This window comes from Solea senegalensis, linkage group LG2 (assembly GCF_019176455.1).
Source record: "Solea senegalensis isolate Sse05_10M linkage group LG2, IFAPA_SoseM_1, whole genome shotgun sequence".
Classification (NCBI taxonomy): domain Eukaryota; kingdom Metazoa; phylum Chordata; class Actinopteri; order Pleuronectiformes; family Soleidae; genus Solea; species Solea senegalensis.
Window position 1 is genome coordinate 22380288 of NC_058022.1, and position 17298 is coordinate 22397585.

The 17298-nt window shown below is 39.4% G+C and overlaps 1 protein-coding gene across 1 annotated transcript; it reads left to right on the forward strand.

The window, feature by feature from the left end:
- The first annotated feature begins 2030 nt into the window (after nucleotides 1–2030).
- On the forward strand, nucleotides 2031–16496 carry cdadc1 (cytidine and dCMP deaminase domain containing 1). Its single transcript, XM_044019244.1, has 12 exons — nucleotides 2031–2160; nucleotides 3571–3700; nucleotides 4637–4737; nucleotides 4953–5130; nucleotides 6126–6429; nucleotides 8226–8432; nucleotides 9795–9919; nucleotides 10240–10289; nucleotides 12649–12818; nucleotides 12907–13096; nucleotides 15112–15157; nucleotides 15254–16496. Exons 1-12 carry the CDS (start codon nucleotides 2041–2043, stop codon nucleotides 15352–15354), a joined length of 1722 nt encoding a protein of 573 aa, XP_043875179.1. The 5' UTR covers nucleotides 2031–2040; the 3' UTR covers nucleotides 15355–16496.
- Nucleotides 16497–17298: the final 802 nt, after the last annotated feature.

Below are 17298 nucleotides of genomic sequence, written 5' to 3' on the forward strand. Positions count from 1 at the left end.
ATCCGGTTTGCACCTTCAAAATAAAAGACCCGACACTCACGTTTATACAGTATGAGGGGACTAGTCAACCTATTGAAAGGGTGGACCAGGGCCACATGCAGCCCCAAAAGCAACCTTGAAAGCCGTGTTTCCATCATGGTACAGTTCGGTTTGGTAGAGTACAGTATGGCCTGGAATATTAAACCCCTGGTGAGGCTTGCTTTTCAACTGAGAACAGTACTTAGTAGGTGTGCACGGTGGACGACACGAGCAAACGCCCTGCAACGACCCAAAACACATGCAGAAGGAGAAATGAGCTGCATATTCACAAACGCTGCAGATTCAAAAAGCAGAAACTGAAACAAGAACAATTGCAACGTGAGAAAAACACTGCAAAAACAAAACGATTCAAAACCAAAAACACACAAATTCCAAAACACCTGCAGGAGAGAAAACACAATCCGTGCAAAAATTAAAAAAACGACTTGTTTTCTCAATAGTCGTTGACAAAAAAAAAGAAAAAATGGATAATGACTTGTTTATCCAATTTCAGATTTTGTGCTGAAATGGAAAAATGTAAAAAAAAAATGGATAACAAGCTTTTCCCGTTTAATCTCATTTCTGAAAGTGAAGAAGAAGACCACCTGTGAACGGGAAGGGAAGCTTTACTCTTGGGACAATGACAACACCACAACCAAAATTTACATTTTTGTGCTTTTCAATGAAAGTAAGAGGGTTACTCTGAAGCCAGAAGACATAAGCAGGTACACTGAACTTAAACTGTTGTGAATTTTTGTAATGTTTGCCCGTTTGCCACAAACGACAAACATGGCCGTTGTGGCTGCTGGCTTTAGTGAATGCAACTGTGGCCTTGAAATGCAAATCACACGAAAGAGGAACGACATTAACAAAAGAGAAAACCCAACGAGAAATGAAAACCGACATTAACAAAAGCAAAGAGAGTGCTTGTAGCCATCTATAAAGATGGCACTGAAACATGCAAGAAACTTTTTACTGTTACCAATGCCTCACAGCTTTTGCAGGCCTGTTACTCAGAGCTGTCACATTCAGTGCAATTAGTAATGTTTCTCAAGAATAACAAGGACTTGAGAGACATTCAAATTGAAGTACAATTGTTAAAAGTGACATAGAATGCTTGTATCACACATATATGTTAGTTATGGAGGTCTACTTACATATATTAACTTGTTTTCATGATTAAAAACCTCCTAATCGCTGCAAACGAGCCGATCAAAATATCTCCTCACGCTCTCGTCAGCCGCGCTGTTTCAGACCAAAACCACACCCCCAGAACGTGGACTGTGTTGTGATTGGCCAGCCAACGAGAGCTTTCCCACTGTCCTGTGATTGGCCAGGTACCTGGAAGTGACGTAATAGATAGGCCAGCTCTCAGATACGCAGCTCCCCCTCTGGCACGGTGGATGCTCTGCATCTCAGCAGCTACAACGAGAGTAGTTCTTCTTCTGCGGTTGAATGTACGCACAAACGCAGCGTTAATTAGAGCCTCCGGTCTATGTCGCCTTTAATTTAATATTTCTTATGTTCAGTACAATTTAAGAAACTTAAGTAAGACATTTTCTTTAGTTAGATAAACTAAAAACATTGAAAAAAGAATAAATATAGAATAAATAGAATAAATTAAATAAATATATATGAAATCAAAAGGGTTTGCAGTTTCTTACTGCATTTCTAGTAGTGCATTAACAAGTAAGGGTTATTGCACCTAATTAACACCTTTAGCTAACTACTTAGTTCTAAAGGTTTATTCCAGCCAAATACCAATAATAAATATAAGAGTTGCATGTGGGGAAATCTTTGTAATTAGAACAATTTGCTCATTATCAGGTAAAATGTAGATGGAATTAAAAGCTATGAAATTTGTAATTTTTACTAAATCTTGTGACAAGTTGTATATAACAATTTATTTTGAGGTGAACATAATGTTATCAGTTATTATAGTATCTATTTTCAGAAGATGTAATTTCATTCATAGTAGTTGTGAATGTCTGTGTGGTTTAATGATTCGTCGATCTGTTGGTAATGCCTCGGGGCTCCAGTAGGGGGATCACGCTCCTCTTCCTCATTCAATACAGACGAGTGAAGGGAAGAGCTGCATGTGTGTTTTCCTCATCCTTCCCCGTTACTATTCCCCTTTTTAAGGTAATTACCGTTTGAAATGAGCACATGTTGATAGTATTTTTTCTAAATGTTATTACTGGTTTAAAATGCATGGGAAAGACCTTTTTTGGCACTTATTTGTTGTTTAGTTTCTTGTTAACTCAGACGTGTAAGCCCGTAGCCTGATAACCCGTCACCACGCTGTAGAGTCTGAATGTGCAGAGAGAGGACTTCATCAATCCAAATGTTCTGTTTGTTTGGTCTTTTTCACAGTCATACACAGAAACAAACATGTAATAGACCTTGGGTATGGCAATAAAACTGAACAGAACTGAAACAAATGAACATAAATGTAACAAAGTTCTCTAAACATTGGGAGAGATGTTGCCACAGCATTTCATAATTTGTTATTAGGAACCTTTTTTTCTCCTCCATTTTAAATCATCTCAAATAACAATATAATTTCAGACCAACACAAATTATATTGGCTCCAAAATATCCCTGCTGGCAAATCACTGTTTCCACAAATCATCAGCTCTGGTTTGGTCAAAATAAATAATTAATTCACTAAATTAATGATGCCTAAATTACAGGGTTAGGTGTTTTTTTTTTAATTAATACGATGGAAAACATCATCCTACTTAACTACAACATGGTTTAAACACACTTAGAATAGAGCATACACTATCCTGTGTAATGCAAGCATTCAACATAGTTTTAACGTCAAAAATAAAAGTAATTTCTTATTCAGTGCTACATCATCTGGTATCAACTGCTGGAAGCACATGAATTCAGGCGCTGTATTCTGTGTTCGACTGATGGAGCTGTTAAGAAAAGCCGCCTAAAACTACGGCCGCCTGTAACGACTGTCTCTCGGTTACTGCAGACTTCTTAGTAAATAGACTTTGCTCCGCCCTCGCGTGTACGTCAGGAGGCGCAAATAATCCAGTACTTGGTGAAGTTACCGATCATTAGCCGGATATAAATATATAACCTTGAAATGAGAGGTCATAATTCGCATATGAACCATGTACAATGCATTTAAACAACGCCACAAGTGAACACACATATCAACTACACTTTATTTAGTTTAGTTTCGTTAGGTGTTTATTTAATAGTTTAAAGTGCTCGCTTTAAGCAGCACAATGCTGACTATATCATGATATTTTGAAGTCATTGAGAAATAACACGTACATGTAATTAAAACACAGCCGTGTTTTGGTTTTAATTTAATTTTATTAATATCACTTTAACTCAAAGCACCTTTATTGCATGTTCCCTTTGCTCTTTCGCAACGCCTGTAATGCTTTTATTGTGAAATCACTGAACGGAAGTCGGATTTGTCCGTTACAGCGTCACACTGTATACACCCAACCAGGAAAATGTAAATACAAGTGGATGCGTGTATTATCTGAACTCTGTTGTCTTGTCGGTCGTTGTTATTTTTCAAAGCCCGGAGTTATTATTCCACTTGAAGGGGCAGCGTGGATGGAGGGGGGTGAGATAGGTCACCGAGCCGAAACGGCCAAGCCAGGTCGAGAGACGAGAGACAGCAGCACCCAGACTGAGAGCAGAGTACAAGGTGAGCTATTCGGGCAAACTAGTTTATACTGTGACATATAGTCTTTTGTAAGTAAAACCTAATGTCGCAGCTACTTTGACATTGCATGATAACCTTCACAGCTGTCTCCAGTTCAAATGTATGTATAATTATTTTCTGTAGCTGCTATTATTACTATTTGTAACAGTAAGATGTCAATATTGACATACATTTCCATTCAGTGACCTACAGAAACATGCCAACTGGTGGTAGTAGTAGTACCTAGTAACATTCTGTTGCAAATTCAAGCCAACACACTTTTCATCTCGTTGCCATTTTTGTACAATATTGAATAGTTTAGATTAGAGGAAAAAAGGTTAGTAGGAAAAAAACAGGTTTTTCCTGATATGATGACCTGGCCTGGTATTCAGTTGTTTGGAAAAATATTAGCACAAGGCTAAATTTACTTGCTGACCCTTCCTTAAATCAATAGTGTTCTCTTCTGAGAAGACAATGCTTGTATTATTAGTAGTATTTATTTTTCATATATGTTAATATTTGGATATTTGGATGCAATTTCTAATACCAAGGTTTCCAGATTCCTCCGATTCAATGCATTAAACAATAGTTTGTACATTTCAAGGTTTCCCTGTCTGTAACAAACCAGAACTGACCACTTTCCCCACTAGGGAAGTGCTTTAACTTTGTGGGAAACAGAACAGCGTTGGCATAGGTTTGCCCTATGCTTTCTCAAGTTCAGAACTATGTGATTGGAAGAAAAAGTGTGTCCTCTGTTTCTGAAATGTTTGGAATAAATAACCTCAACTCGGGTGCAATGTTCCGACACTGATTTCTCCCTCACATACTCAGCAGTGTACTCTCTCATACCAGTGAGTGTAATTACCACTTTGGTGTCAAACAATAGAGAATATGACTCTTTGTTCACTTATTTTCTTTTTTCAATTGTCTCTCCTCTAGGCCATGGTCCCAGGTTATCCCGGGTTAATTTGTTTACCTTACTGAGTTTATGGATGGAGTTGTTCCCTCAGGAACAACAGGAAGAGGATGAAACCAGTCAGGTTTGTAAAAAAATGCACAGAAAAGCAAAATTCTACAAGTCTATATGAAACCGATATAGCGATAGCTGACACCGATATCAGTCTGTTACAGTCATTTTCGACCTTTTAAGCTCTGAATCTGTTAATAACACATTTGTGCTAGCCATTTCAAGCTATTTCAAAGACATACAACCAGTATCGGTTACCAGTATGGTTTTGAATGTGCTGTTTTCCAGATCCGTGGGATGGGTCTGGTGGTGGTGCAGGACAGTAAGGTGGTGGGATTCCACTTTTCAGGAGTGGAGCTCCATGCAGGACAGGCAGCCATTATCCAACATGGCTCATGCTTGGCTGACTGTCAGCTATACTTCTCGAGGAGACCCTGTGCCACCTGCCTTAAGATGATCATCAATGGTGAGAGATGAGTCGAAGGAAAGAAAGATATTTTGTCAGTACTTCTTTATATTAGGGATGTCCCAAAACAACTTCTTTGTGTCTAGTACAATACCAATATTACAACTTTGAAATTCTACTAATACTGATCCAATTGTCTTTTCCACTTTTAAATAACTAAGCTGTTAATAAGCTGATGTGTTAACACCTAGCTATAACCAGCGCTTTAAAATACATAATGCTCCATCAGCAAAGCAAGATATGTACAGCCCTCACTCAGCTCATGCTTTTTTTTGCCTGTACTTTGTGATTTTCCCCTTTTCTGAAAACTGATTCATTGATTTTGACTAATATTAACAGGTACTGGATGTTGGATTAGCTCATTCCTACTTTGTGTATTCAGTGATTTGAAAGCAGCATTTGGTTGCACCTACTCTTTGTGAATTGATTTTGAAGGTTCTGTCATTATGGTTCAGAATGTACTTGTTCAGAAGCTTTTAAAAAGCTTAAGACACATATACATTCAGGACAAAAAATTAACATTTCACAATGTGAAATATTTTAGAAATCCTAGAGACTAGTAAAACTGCACACGTACCCGGTCCCTTTCATTTCTTATCCATACAATGTCAAAGTCTGCAATGCGTACACTGGTGCCCTGTCAAATGTGAAGCCTGTCAAATGAGCCATTTGATAGATTTTGGATAAAAAGATTTACATCTCTTGCATTTCTTAAACAAACAGAGTGAAAGTCAACAGTGCACACACTGGTGTGTTCTACCTGAGTAGGTAGGTGAGGACGGTGCCTGTTCCGATTCATTTATCCATATGAAATCTGTGTGAAGTCACCACTGATCACCGCTAAAGGTGGCACTGCAAGACTGTGTAGTAACACATGGTTCAGGTTCTGCCTGTAGGAGGGAAGTGAGCGGTGAGCACCCAAAAAAGCAAAAACTGTAAGAGTGTGACGATAAGAAATGCTGAATTTGCTTTCCATGATCCATGCTCTTCTTCAGCTGGAGTCAGTCAGATCTCCTTCTGGCCCGGAGACCCTGAGGTCAGCGTGCTCAAAACCACGTCCAGAGACCATTTGCACACTCACTCCCACAGTCAGCTTGTTTGCATCACAGAGGAGGCCGTACTAGACGCCGTTGCAACCGAGACGTTGAAGTCCAACAGTCGTCCTCACATCTGTGTGCTGCTGCAGCCACTGGCACCTGCACTAGCTCAGTTTATTGAAGAGACATCCAGAGACTGTGATTTCATGGATAAAGTAGCCGATGATGAGCCAGGCCTGAACACAAAGGAACTCTTTAACAGGTACTGTATATTACATTCATACAAGGGCTGTGAAATATATGGTTATCATGTCTATATTGTGTCATGAGACATGTTATGGTCTTAGATTTCGTCATACCAAACATTCAAACTGGTACAGTTGTAGGCTCAGTTACCATTTCTTCATGTGGCAATTACTGTAGCTATTGTACTTGTTATTGAAATGAATGTCAGTGTCATTACTGTTGTGTTGTTAACCTGTACCTGTACTGTCTCTGGTATTGTTCTTGCCTCTCTTTCTCTCTCTCTGTCTCTCGCTCTCTGTCTGTCTTTCTCTCTCATTTTCCCACTCATTCCTGCGTCTTCCCTTCCCTCTGTCAACTCCCCACCCCCCTGCCTGGTCGAGTTACCCCACATCACACAGTCAGAATATGGAAGGAAGAATAAAAATAATAATAATTACAGGGCGAGTATCACAGCACAGCAAATCTGTTTGACACCACAAGGCATGCATGTAAATAGACAACAGTGTTGACCACTTGATGCTGCATTTAGTGACTTTACAGACCCCAGGTGACTTTCTTTTCTTAGAAAAAGAAAAAAAAAAAAGACCCACTCTAGCGACAAATCAAGCAAATTGTTGCTATGTAAATTGCACTGTCAGAGAAGGAAAAGGTCAGTTCTGCAGCACGAGTGACTTTCATCTAGTTGAATTTACTGTGGGTGGAGCGTCGGTGACACTGTAGACACAGGGAGAGCGAGAGAAACACTGTGACAACACAGAGTCACAGACAAAAATGAGATATGGATGTGGATGACTCACCTTCAAATGTTGCTTCAAGTTTAATTTTGTTTTTTCCTTGGAGTTTGGAGTTTCCTCCTATGTTTTGATATCTGGGTAGATCAATCTATCCATACCTCACAAAGAGATCAGTTCAGATTGGATCTCTTCTTACTATTATTCTCTTCTGATTGGATCTTTTCCCAATTCCTTCCACTCTAACATTTTCATCTAGTTTTTATTCGTTGTTGAAAGTGTCATTATATTTTATCATAGTTTATAATATAACAACTTTATTTTTAATGAGTTAACGTCTTGTTTTGTCAGAAAATCAAACATTTTCTCTCATAGTTTTAGTCTAAGCTAACACGAGGGATGCACTGAAATGAAAATTGTTGGCTGAAACCAAAAATCGAATCAGGAATCAGGAAACTCTTGGCCGAAAACTGAAACTGAAACACAGAACGAAATTATTATGCCAAATATGTTAAATTGTTTTGTTTAATCTAATTTCGTTGTTATGGCTGGGACTGTGTGTACTTAATATTCATGCTTCAAATAATAAATCAATTAAGAAACTATGAAAATATAGTTAAATAAGGATCTCATCGAACATATCAGACAACGAGTGTACATGTCCCTCATCCGGTTTCTGTGCGCCACTCATGCACTGTGTGCTTCTCCATCTCCAAGCGGGCTCTCCATATCCAACGCAGCCTGGATCATTTCTCCAAGTGCTGCGTTATCCCCACATCCAAGTGATGATCTTCATGACGAGGATGGAGTACAGTTGCGATCAAGTGCAGGGAATCTGAGTAGATCTTAGTAAAACGTGTTGACAGACTCTTGAGAGTGCACTTTTCATTGCTTTCACTCAATGGTCTGTCTCAATCTCTTTGTGTAGAAGAAACAATTAATGGAAAAATGTCTGCCACATGCATCAGATGAGCTGATCTCTTTATTTAACTGCTTAAAGCAGCTTTGAGTGGTCACCAAGACTTGAAAAGTGCTATATAAATACATACCATAGCTACAAGAAATTGTTTCTGTTTTCCAGAGAACGACTGAGGCACGTGAAGAATTTTTCCAAACAGTTCCTTGTTGAGGTGCCTCAGCAGCATCAGGAGATTTTGATGCACATGGGTCTTGATAATTACTGTGTGGAGCCATACTTCTCAAACCTGAGACACAACATGAGGGAGCTGGTGGAGGTTCTCGCTACAGTGACTGCTGGAGTGCCACTGCAACACCATGGATTCTACAGGTTAGAAACTTGTTTTAATCAAGTTTTAAAGTGAAACTAAACTTAAGTAGGGGGAGAGAGTCTGGCAACCTGAGAGTGATGTTAATCAGTGTGTACAGAGGCTTTGTGACTTTGTGAAATACAGTCCTTGTCCGACTGCCCATTGTCCGAGGAAGCTTAGGTAAGGAGAGGGTGAGTTTGACAGCATTAGGAAATTGCACGGTTGGAGGGGGTGAGACCAGAACAATAAATTAGATCTAGGATGTGAAGTATGTGACCTATTTTTAACTCCTTACTTATTTTCAGAACAGTACATTGCAAACATTGTATACAAATGCTTTTCCTTTTCATCCAAATGTATGTAGATTTATATCCAGATTATTCAAACCTAACTCATAGCCCACACACAAAATGACATCTAAGTCTAAACAACATAAACACAACCCTGCTGAAATGATGGACAGACAGAAAAATAGATGATACAAAATATAAAATAAAGATTTTGAGAAGATACACAAGGGTCACAGTGATAGTTATCCACTCCATGATGCAATATGTGATATGCCCCCTCACTTCTCCACTCTGTCCCTCACTCTCTCAGCCCACTTCTTGGCATTTTTCAAACTCAGGCATTGGGTGGTGTGTAACAATCTGAAGTTGAACCTCCGATAAACACACCTACTGTGACCTGATTTGACCTGACATTGGCACGGCATTCAACCCACTTCCTAAATCCTGCATTCAGTCACTGATGTAGAGAAAGAGAGACAATATGTTGTTATCCGGTTATTGTTGAAGTGGTAGTGGTAAGAGGTAGTTAATCCGTCAGAAAGCCAACCATCCACCGTCATGTTATCTCTGTTTAACCCCTAGATCATCTTGAAATAAACTGTTCTCAGCTATTGTACTGGACGGTATTTCCAACTGACTGACTGACTGACTGACTGACTAAGGGGAAGCAAAAGGTAAAAGAAAACTCTTTTTGTTGGGGGGGACTGAGTTTCAGTTTGAGGTGTCTTTTTGCGAGATTGACTTAAAACCTTGTTCAACGTAACAACTCTCTAGACTGGTATCAGCCTCAGACGTTAAATACCTGCTTCTTCCCACTAGTTAGTCAGAACTGAAGAAGCCTCTTGAATGAGTGGTGAAATGTATTCAGCTCAACTCAAGCAAGTTCAGTCGCCCACAGCTAACTACTGAAGAAGATTAGGACCTGGATGACTGAGAGCCTTCACTGACATTTTGGCACCCAACTACAATTAGAAAACCCCAGCAAATAAAATCAAACTGTCACAGGAGTTAGCTGCAGAAGAGGGAGTTTAATTACACTTTAAATTATTCTGGCATTTTTCACCCATCCATTGTGTTATTTCTTTGATGCAGAGAACAGTGTTCGACACCTGAGCCATCACTCTCCAGGTCCTTCCTGCCTCCTCACTGTGAAGGAGTATCACAAGAAGTGGCTCGTCATTGCATCATCCAAGCCCGACTGCTGGCCTATAGAACAGGTGGGTTGTTCTGTAGCACAGTTGTCAGTACTTGAGGGCCCATTAGCTGTCAGACAGTATATCCTGCTTCAGTTCGGATTCAAAGCAATTAAGGAAAATGATGACACCTTCATGACGTGTCTGTTTAGTCCAGTTATGTAACATGCCTGACATTCTAGCCTTAGCATTGTAGCTTGAGGATGTTTGGATGTCTGTAATCAACGCAGCTTTTTTTAAGTCTTTAAAAAGGTTGTGAAAAAAGATGCATGCGTTCCAGCAGGGCATTATCCAGAATAACAGGTTTGAAAGTCACTAGTCTTGAGCTGTCATTTTCATTCCAGAGGATCCCAAAGTAGGTGTGGGTGCTGTTATTTGGGCCAGAGGACTCACGGTGAGCTCCCCTTTCTTCCCCTTTTTTGGAGTTGACTGTATGTGCAAAGGTTTTAGGCAGGTGTGCTGTAAAGTAAGACTGTTTTTACCAATATAGTAATTATAATTCTTAATGCAAAGTGAGCTAACAGAAGAAAAATCTAAATCAGTATCAATATTTGGTGTGAACCCCTTTGCCTTCAAACTAGCATAAGTTCTTCAAGGTAACACTTGCAAGCAGTTTTGAAGGAACTCAGCAGGTAGGTTGTTCCAAACGTCTTGGAGAACTAACCACATCTTCGGATGCTGGCTGGTATACACACTTCTACATTCCCTGATTGTTCTTCTTTATGCTAAAAAGACTTCTTAATGACATTGGCTGTATGTTTGGGATTGCAGAATAAATTTGGGGCCAATCAGATGGTCCCCCTGATGGTTTTGCATAATGGATAAGTATCTGCTTGTACAGCTCAGCATTAAATACACCATCAATCCTGACAAAATCCCCAACTCACAAATTGCACAAATGTAGCCCAGAACTTACAAGGAACCTCCTCCACGCTTCACTGCTGCCCCCAGACAGTTATTATCGTAATGTTCTTCATGCCTGTCCCTTCTGCTACAGCCAAATATTTGGACTCATCAGTTAGCACCTTCTGTTCTTCTTGCACAGTTGAGTGGTTGGCCTTGTTTCCACATCTGAGGTTTGACTATTTGGCTGCAAATCTTCCACTTCTGGACTTCCCGGTCAGTAAACGGCTGTACCTGGGTCCTCTTTGGCACTTGTTGTGGTAAAAATTGTCATTAGGTGTCTGAGGAAGAAATATAGTTGAATCAAAGTTGATTGTTGAAGCATGGTTTATTCTTTGCAAAGACAGAGTCAAGATGGACAACTGATCACAGGCAAGTCGAGGATGATTCTGTCAAATCCGTACGGTTTATAGTTGGTGTTTGTGCCCTAAGAGTTATCTGTGCAGCTGGGAAAGATGACCTTGGTTCCCAGGAACAGGAGGGAATCATGTAGGCATTGCTTAGTGTATGAAGATAATTGGGCACATACTAGGTAAGAGTAGTGTACAAATGTGTGTGTGTATGTTAAACAAGGTAATGTATGAGAGCAAGTGTTATTTTCCATGACAGCACTGCTGAGTTTTGAAGGTGTATTGTCTTTCCATTAAAAACAGAACTTGATTTGGACACATGTTCTGGGTAAAACAATAAACTAATACATTTTTACCTTAATTATGGTGACCCATTTATTTTTTCCTCGGTGCTTTTATCAGGGTTCCCACAGGCTCTTGAAAGTTTGTGATTTTGAAAAAAAACATTCTCAAGGCAAATGTTGAACCGTCGAAGTGTGTTTACTTGACACCACCTACTGTTTCATGCGCCCTGCATTGCTTGATGTACTCATACTTGGCATATGCAGAAAAAATGTTGCGTCGTAATTACTAGCGGTGTTGTGAGCTCTGTACCCTGTCTCTCCGCCATTAACATGAGATTCCATGCAGAACAATGAGCAAGTAATGTTAAGCAATAGAGAGTAAATTATGTGATGCCTGGGAAATGCATATTCCAAGATCTGTGGCTCATCACCTGTAGGTTAACTGTATGCTTTCCTGTGCGAATGCTCCAACTACATTATGACTCCAACAGAGTAAAGATGATATTTCTTTTATCTGCCAAGTATAGTTTCCTTGGCTGACTATTATTGCTTCTTCAAAAGAGCTGGAAAAGCACATCTTGAATGAAACCCCAGTCTATTGCTGATGTAGTAGAGCGACCTTGTGTCTTGTTGCTGTACTCAGTCTTATCATGGTGTAGAACCTGTCACATGAAAACTGACTGTTCCTCACCCAGTTTTAAACCTCATATACAGATGTGTCCTACAAAATCCCTGACTTTGTGCAAGAGTACCTTAAAGGCAAGGTACTGTATGGTCACACCAAATATTGATTTGATGTACATTTTTCTCCCATTACCTCACTTTGCATTTTGTAAATCTGTTTCAGTAGTTCAGTGATGAACACATCAGTTAGTCATCAGAGTTAATATGCACCTCTCTTTTTGTGAGAAAGTGAATTCCGTTTGAATATGTGTGAATATGTTAATGCAAAATTGAAAAGGTCATTATTTAAATAAAGACTTTTCACAGTAACCATTGGTCACCTAAAGCTAATCAGTCTATCTTTAATTGTTTTAATTAAATTCAAGTCATGTTGTGACTTGGATGCCATGTTCATGACCTGTGGGCTAAACCCATCGTTGTTGAGTGAACTTAGCAGCTACAGTACATGAGATTTTTATATTTGTTTGAACAATCTAATGTTGCTGTTTCTCCTCTGACCAATACTGACGTGCTCTGAACTGTTTTGTCCCAGGCTGGCAGTGCTGGAATGGGGAGTCTGTCCCTAGTGGGTTGTGGGTACAACGCTTACCCAGTAGGATCACAGTATGCCGAGTATCCACAGATGGACACCAAACAAGAAGACCGGCACAGACGTAAATACAGATTCATTGTCCACGCGGAGCAGAACGCCCTCACCTTCAGGTTCGACCATGTCCATGTATGCGGAGGAAAATGTTGATGTGATGAACAGAGACAAAACATTTAAAACACTTCTTCGTGACACTTTCAGGGCCAGAGACATCAAAGCAGGAGAGCCCACCATGTTGTTTGTGACTAAATGTCCATGTGATGAATGTGTACCACTGATGAGAGGAGCTGGTATCACGCACATATACACCACTGACCAGGACCGGAACAAAAACAAGGGAGACATTTCCTACCTGAGGTTCAGCAGCCTGAACGACATCAGCAAGTTGACAGTGAGTGCATTAACTTTTTTGTGTTAATTTACAGAGCCTGGGAGGTGACATCTGTGGGAAAAACAAGATATTTTGCTTCTGTATAACATATAATAAAATGTGTTAACATACTTTTTTTATCCAGAATATGAGTTAATATCATCACCTGTGTGGAAAAATCCAAACAAACATACTTTCTGGGAAATTGTTTTGGGAATGAAAAAGTTTTTTCCAAATAGGTGTTGTAGTATAAACAACAGGAGATTAATGATTAATGTTTATTGATATAGCCCAACATCACAAACACAATTTGCAATGAAGGGCTTTACAGTCTGTACAGCAAGTGGCACCATCTGTCCTTCGACTTAGGAAAAGCCACAGAGGACGGGCGTACGCGCAGTAGGTGTCACATGTACAGAAATAAATTCAGCAGATTACAAACAAAATATTACATTTACGAAGAGAGGAAAGTGAAGAGGATAGAAACCAGGAGCCCTTTATCATCTTGTCCAGTGTGTGACATCATGCCTCTTGCCCCAACACCATCTGGGATTGGTTCCAGCTCCTCATATGATCCTCAGAGAAGGACAAGCTGTGGATGAAGGGTGGATGAGGATAATATTAACATTTGCAGAAATGAGTAGTTGTTTTTGTGGTGAACAAGCCGACTGAAGGGGATGGATTTCCGTTTGGGTCCTGATCAGTCGATGAGCTGGGTTTTCTTCTTCCTGGTCAGTTCTCGTTTGGAGCAGTATTGCTGTTTTAACTGCGTGACGTTTGGTCCGCTTACAGAAGTGCAGTGTGAAAGAACCAAACCAAATGAAGGTGTTTCATTTTTTGGCATTCCCCGCCCAAACGAACCGAGTCCCCCTGACTATCCTGGTGTGGATGCACCCTAAGTGCTTGTTTAGAGTTAGAGTTCACTTGAACCAGCCCTAACTATAAGCTTTTTTAAAGAGGGAAGTTTTAAGTTTAACTTCAAAAGTAGGGAGTGTCTCTGCCTTCCGGACCCAAAGTGGGAGCTGGTTCCACAGGAGAGGAGCTGTGTCTTCCATTCTACTCAAAAGAGACTCTGGGAACCACAAGCAGGCCTCCATTTTCAGAACAGTGTGAAAATGTGTGTATGTGTGTGTAGCCACTGACACTGAGCTAACGTAGATCCAACATTTAACAAACAAAGACAATAACACATATCTTGTACCCAAGTGCTATTAAAGGATGGCATCTCATTCTCATGCTCTATAACGCATGGCCACAAGTTACACATCGTAACTCATACTACTTAACTCATTACAACGAGTTAAGTATCTCGTTCCCATGCGCTATTTAGGCGTTGCAACGCGTTAAGTGTCTCATTCCTGCCAAGGTTATTATAGTTAACGAAAACTAACAAAATAACAAAAACTGACATAAAAATAAAACAAAAATTTTGTGAAAATGTGAATAGTTTTCGTCTTTGTAAATGTATTTCATATATATTTATTTATTTATTTATATATATATATATATATATTTTGGGTGCATATGAAGTGTATTTATTTTGAAAGGTTGTGTTTTCATTCATTCTGAAATGTTTTCAATTTGTTTTTCTTTACAATGTGGGACATAAGGCTATGCAAGTGAAACTAACTGCTATCTGACACTAACTGCATTCAGCCTCAGCAATGTCATGCACATTTTGCACTTGAGGCTAATTTCTTGTAGACTGTTATATTTTATTCAGCGATCGTTGTTCATCTATCCTAATATATTTTTTATATTAGTATCACATAGCCATGGGTTATGCATCCTGTTCCCATGCACTATTAAGTTATGTATGTTTGTTTTTTCTACCCCCCGGCTCTGTATTTACTAAATGCTGATTTCTGAAAATATATTGAGTGTACTGCAGAAAAAAAGTCAGTGTAAGAATACACAATATAGTGTCATTTTTTGTGTTTGACGAGGCAGGTTTTAGATTTGTTGCTGGACAAAGTAGATGAGGCTCTTCCTCAGCTTTCACTGTGCTCAAGATGAATTTTTCTCTGTCTTCACAGTGGCAGAGGAGCCCTTCAATCAGCTCATCTCCCTCTCATATTGCCAGTAAGAGCCTTCAATATAACGGCCATGTTGACTGCATTCACAAACTCTTAGCTGAACTAGTATTGTAAAAGACCATGTTTTTGTTTGCTTTTCCAGACGGTGGTGTTGGGAAGCACAGTCGACAGACTGAGCAGTCGAGCTACACCAACAAGAGACTGTGCATCAATAGAGTCCATGACTCACCTTCTGTCAGCTGAGCATCACCAAACAGATGAATCGAAACCCACATGATCATAGTTTATTTTAATACGTGCCATAGACTAGATCATTTCTGGTTAAATTGATATAATATGATTGTAGTCTTTGACTATTATTATTAATGTTGTTCAGAAACAAAAATTTTCACCTGAAATTCTACGTTTATTTAATGATGACGATTTAATGACCAGAGGCTGCTTAAAATAGAGCTTAGTGTTAGTGGTGTGTGATTGGAGGACTATGCACCAAGTCCTTTTCCAAACACTGGGTCAGGACCCACAGATGGGTCGTGGGAGATATGTTTCTGGGCCCAAAAACAAATTTGAATAATTTCCCCCAACTTTGGTTAAGATTTTGGGGGTGGAGTGGCTCACATTAGTGGTAGCAGTGTTTGGAATTCTAGCTCTGGGTACTGGGCATTTGGGTCATGATAGTTTGCCATCTTCAAAAAGTGGGTCCCCCATAGCATGAAACTCACTGTGTGTTTGGCAGTGAGAGGTAAAAGTAAACAGAAAAGTGTACAACAAAGTGACCTCAGTGGGAGATGAGCCACTAGAATAGAAAACTGTGATGCGGAGATTTGTCATTTAGTTGTTTTTAAAAGGTGGTGAAACTTATTACTGTGTTAGATGCAAAGACATCAGTACATTATGTGTGTTTGCACAGGTTGCGATGGATCCTTTTAACTAGATTCAACTGAAGTTTGAAAATGTTTACAAACTGTAGTCTGTGTTATAATTGTTTTTAGTATATGAATTGAACAAAGGCTTCAAATACATCAACTCTGTTTCTAGATATTGATACTAGGAAGTATCAAAATGAACGTTATCACTGGCAACAGACAGAGATTTATTTTCTTTTAGTGTCCACTCTTGGTAATTTATTTTTTTTTGGAAAAAAAAAAAGGACTTGTTTAAAAAGTCTGGTACTAATAAACACGCTGTTCTATAACTTCATTGAAAAAAGGAGAGAAAGTAAAACTAAATTCAGAGCGAGAGAAACAAGTGTCAGCTGTAGAGAATACAGCATGATCCATAGGCACACCGTTGGAACCACTACTATTTAAAGAATAAGTGAAATTAAAAATGTAATGTATAAGAGGTTTATTATGAAGAATAAAGTGTAAACAAGTGACCCCACACGATATGTGTATTCCTCTTTTTATTCACTGTGGATGTGGTTACAGTAACATCAGTGTTTGGCAGATGTTTTTATACTGTACGAGTTGTAAAGAAGGCTCAACAGAAATGGGCCATTAATATCTGCTTCTCATGATATTTTGGTTATATCAGGGGCGACAGTAGAGGGAGTCGTCTTTCAACTCCAGGTTGTGGGTTCAATTCCCGGCTCTGCTTGTCTACGTGCCCATGTATCCTTGGGCAAGGACCCACGTTGGTCCCGGCGGCGTGTAAATGTTTATGAAAGGTGAGTGATAGAAAATGCACTGCAAGTGAGAGAATGGGTGAATAGGTGAATGGCAAAACTGTAGTGTAAAGCAGCTTTGAGTGATCATCAAGACCTATATAAATACAGACCATTTAACCATTATAGTGTAAATCCTCTAACAATATCCAGAATGGCTGGTAGTGTTTTAATTTTTCACTCAGAAAAGCGAGCAAAGCTTTTATAAAACATTTATGCAGAACAAAAATCAAAAGCACTTTACAGGCTTTTCATTGTTTGACACTCTCAAATCCACTTTAGCCTTTAAACCTCTGATGTACTCAGAAACAGCTGACAGTGGAATCTCATGTCCATCATGGAAGCCACAAGTAACCTAAAACATATCAAATCCAGACTACGAAAAAATATATTTCGACTTCTTTTGGAAAAACTCAAATGAAAGTGGCATGTTGTCCTCGCTGATTGTTATGAACCTGGAGTTTTACAGATCAACTTGAGCTTCACTCTTGTGACAAGGTTGAAGCGAACAGCTTTTAATT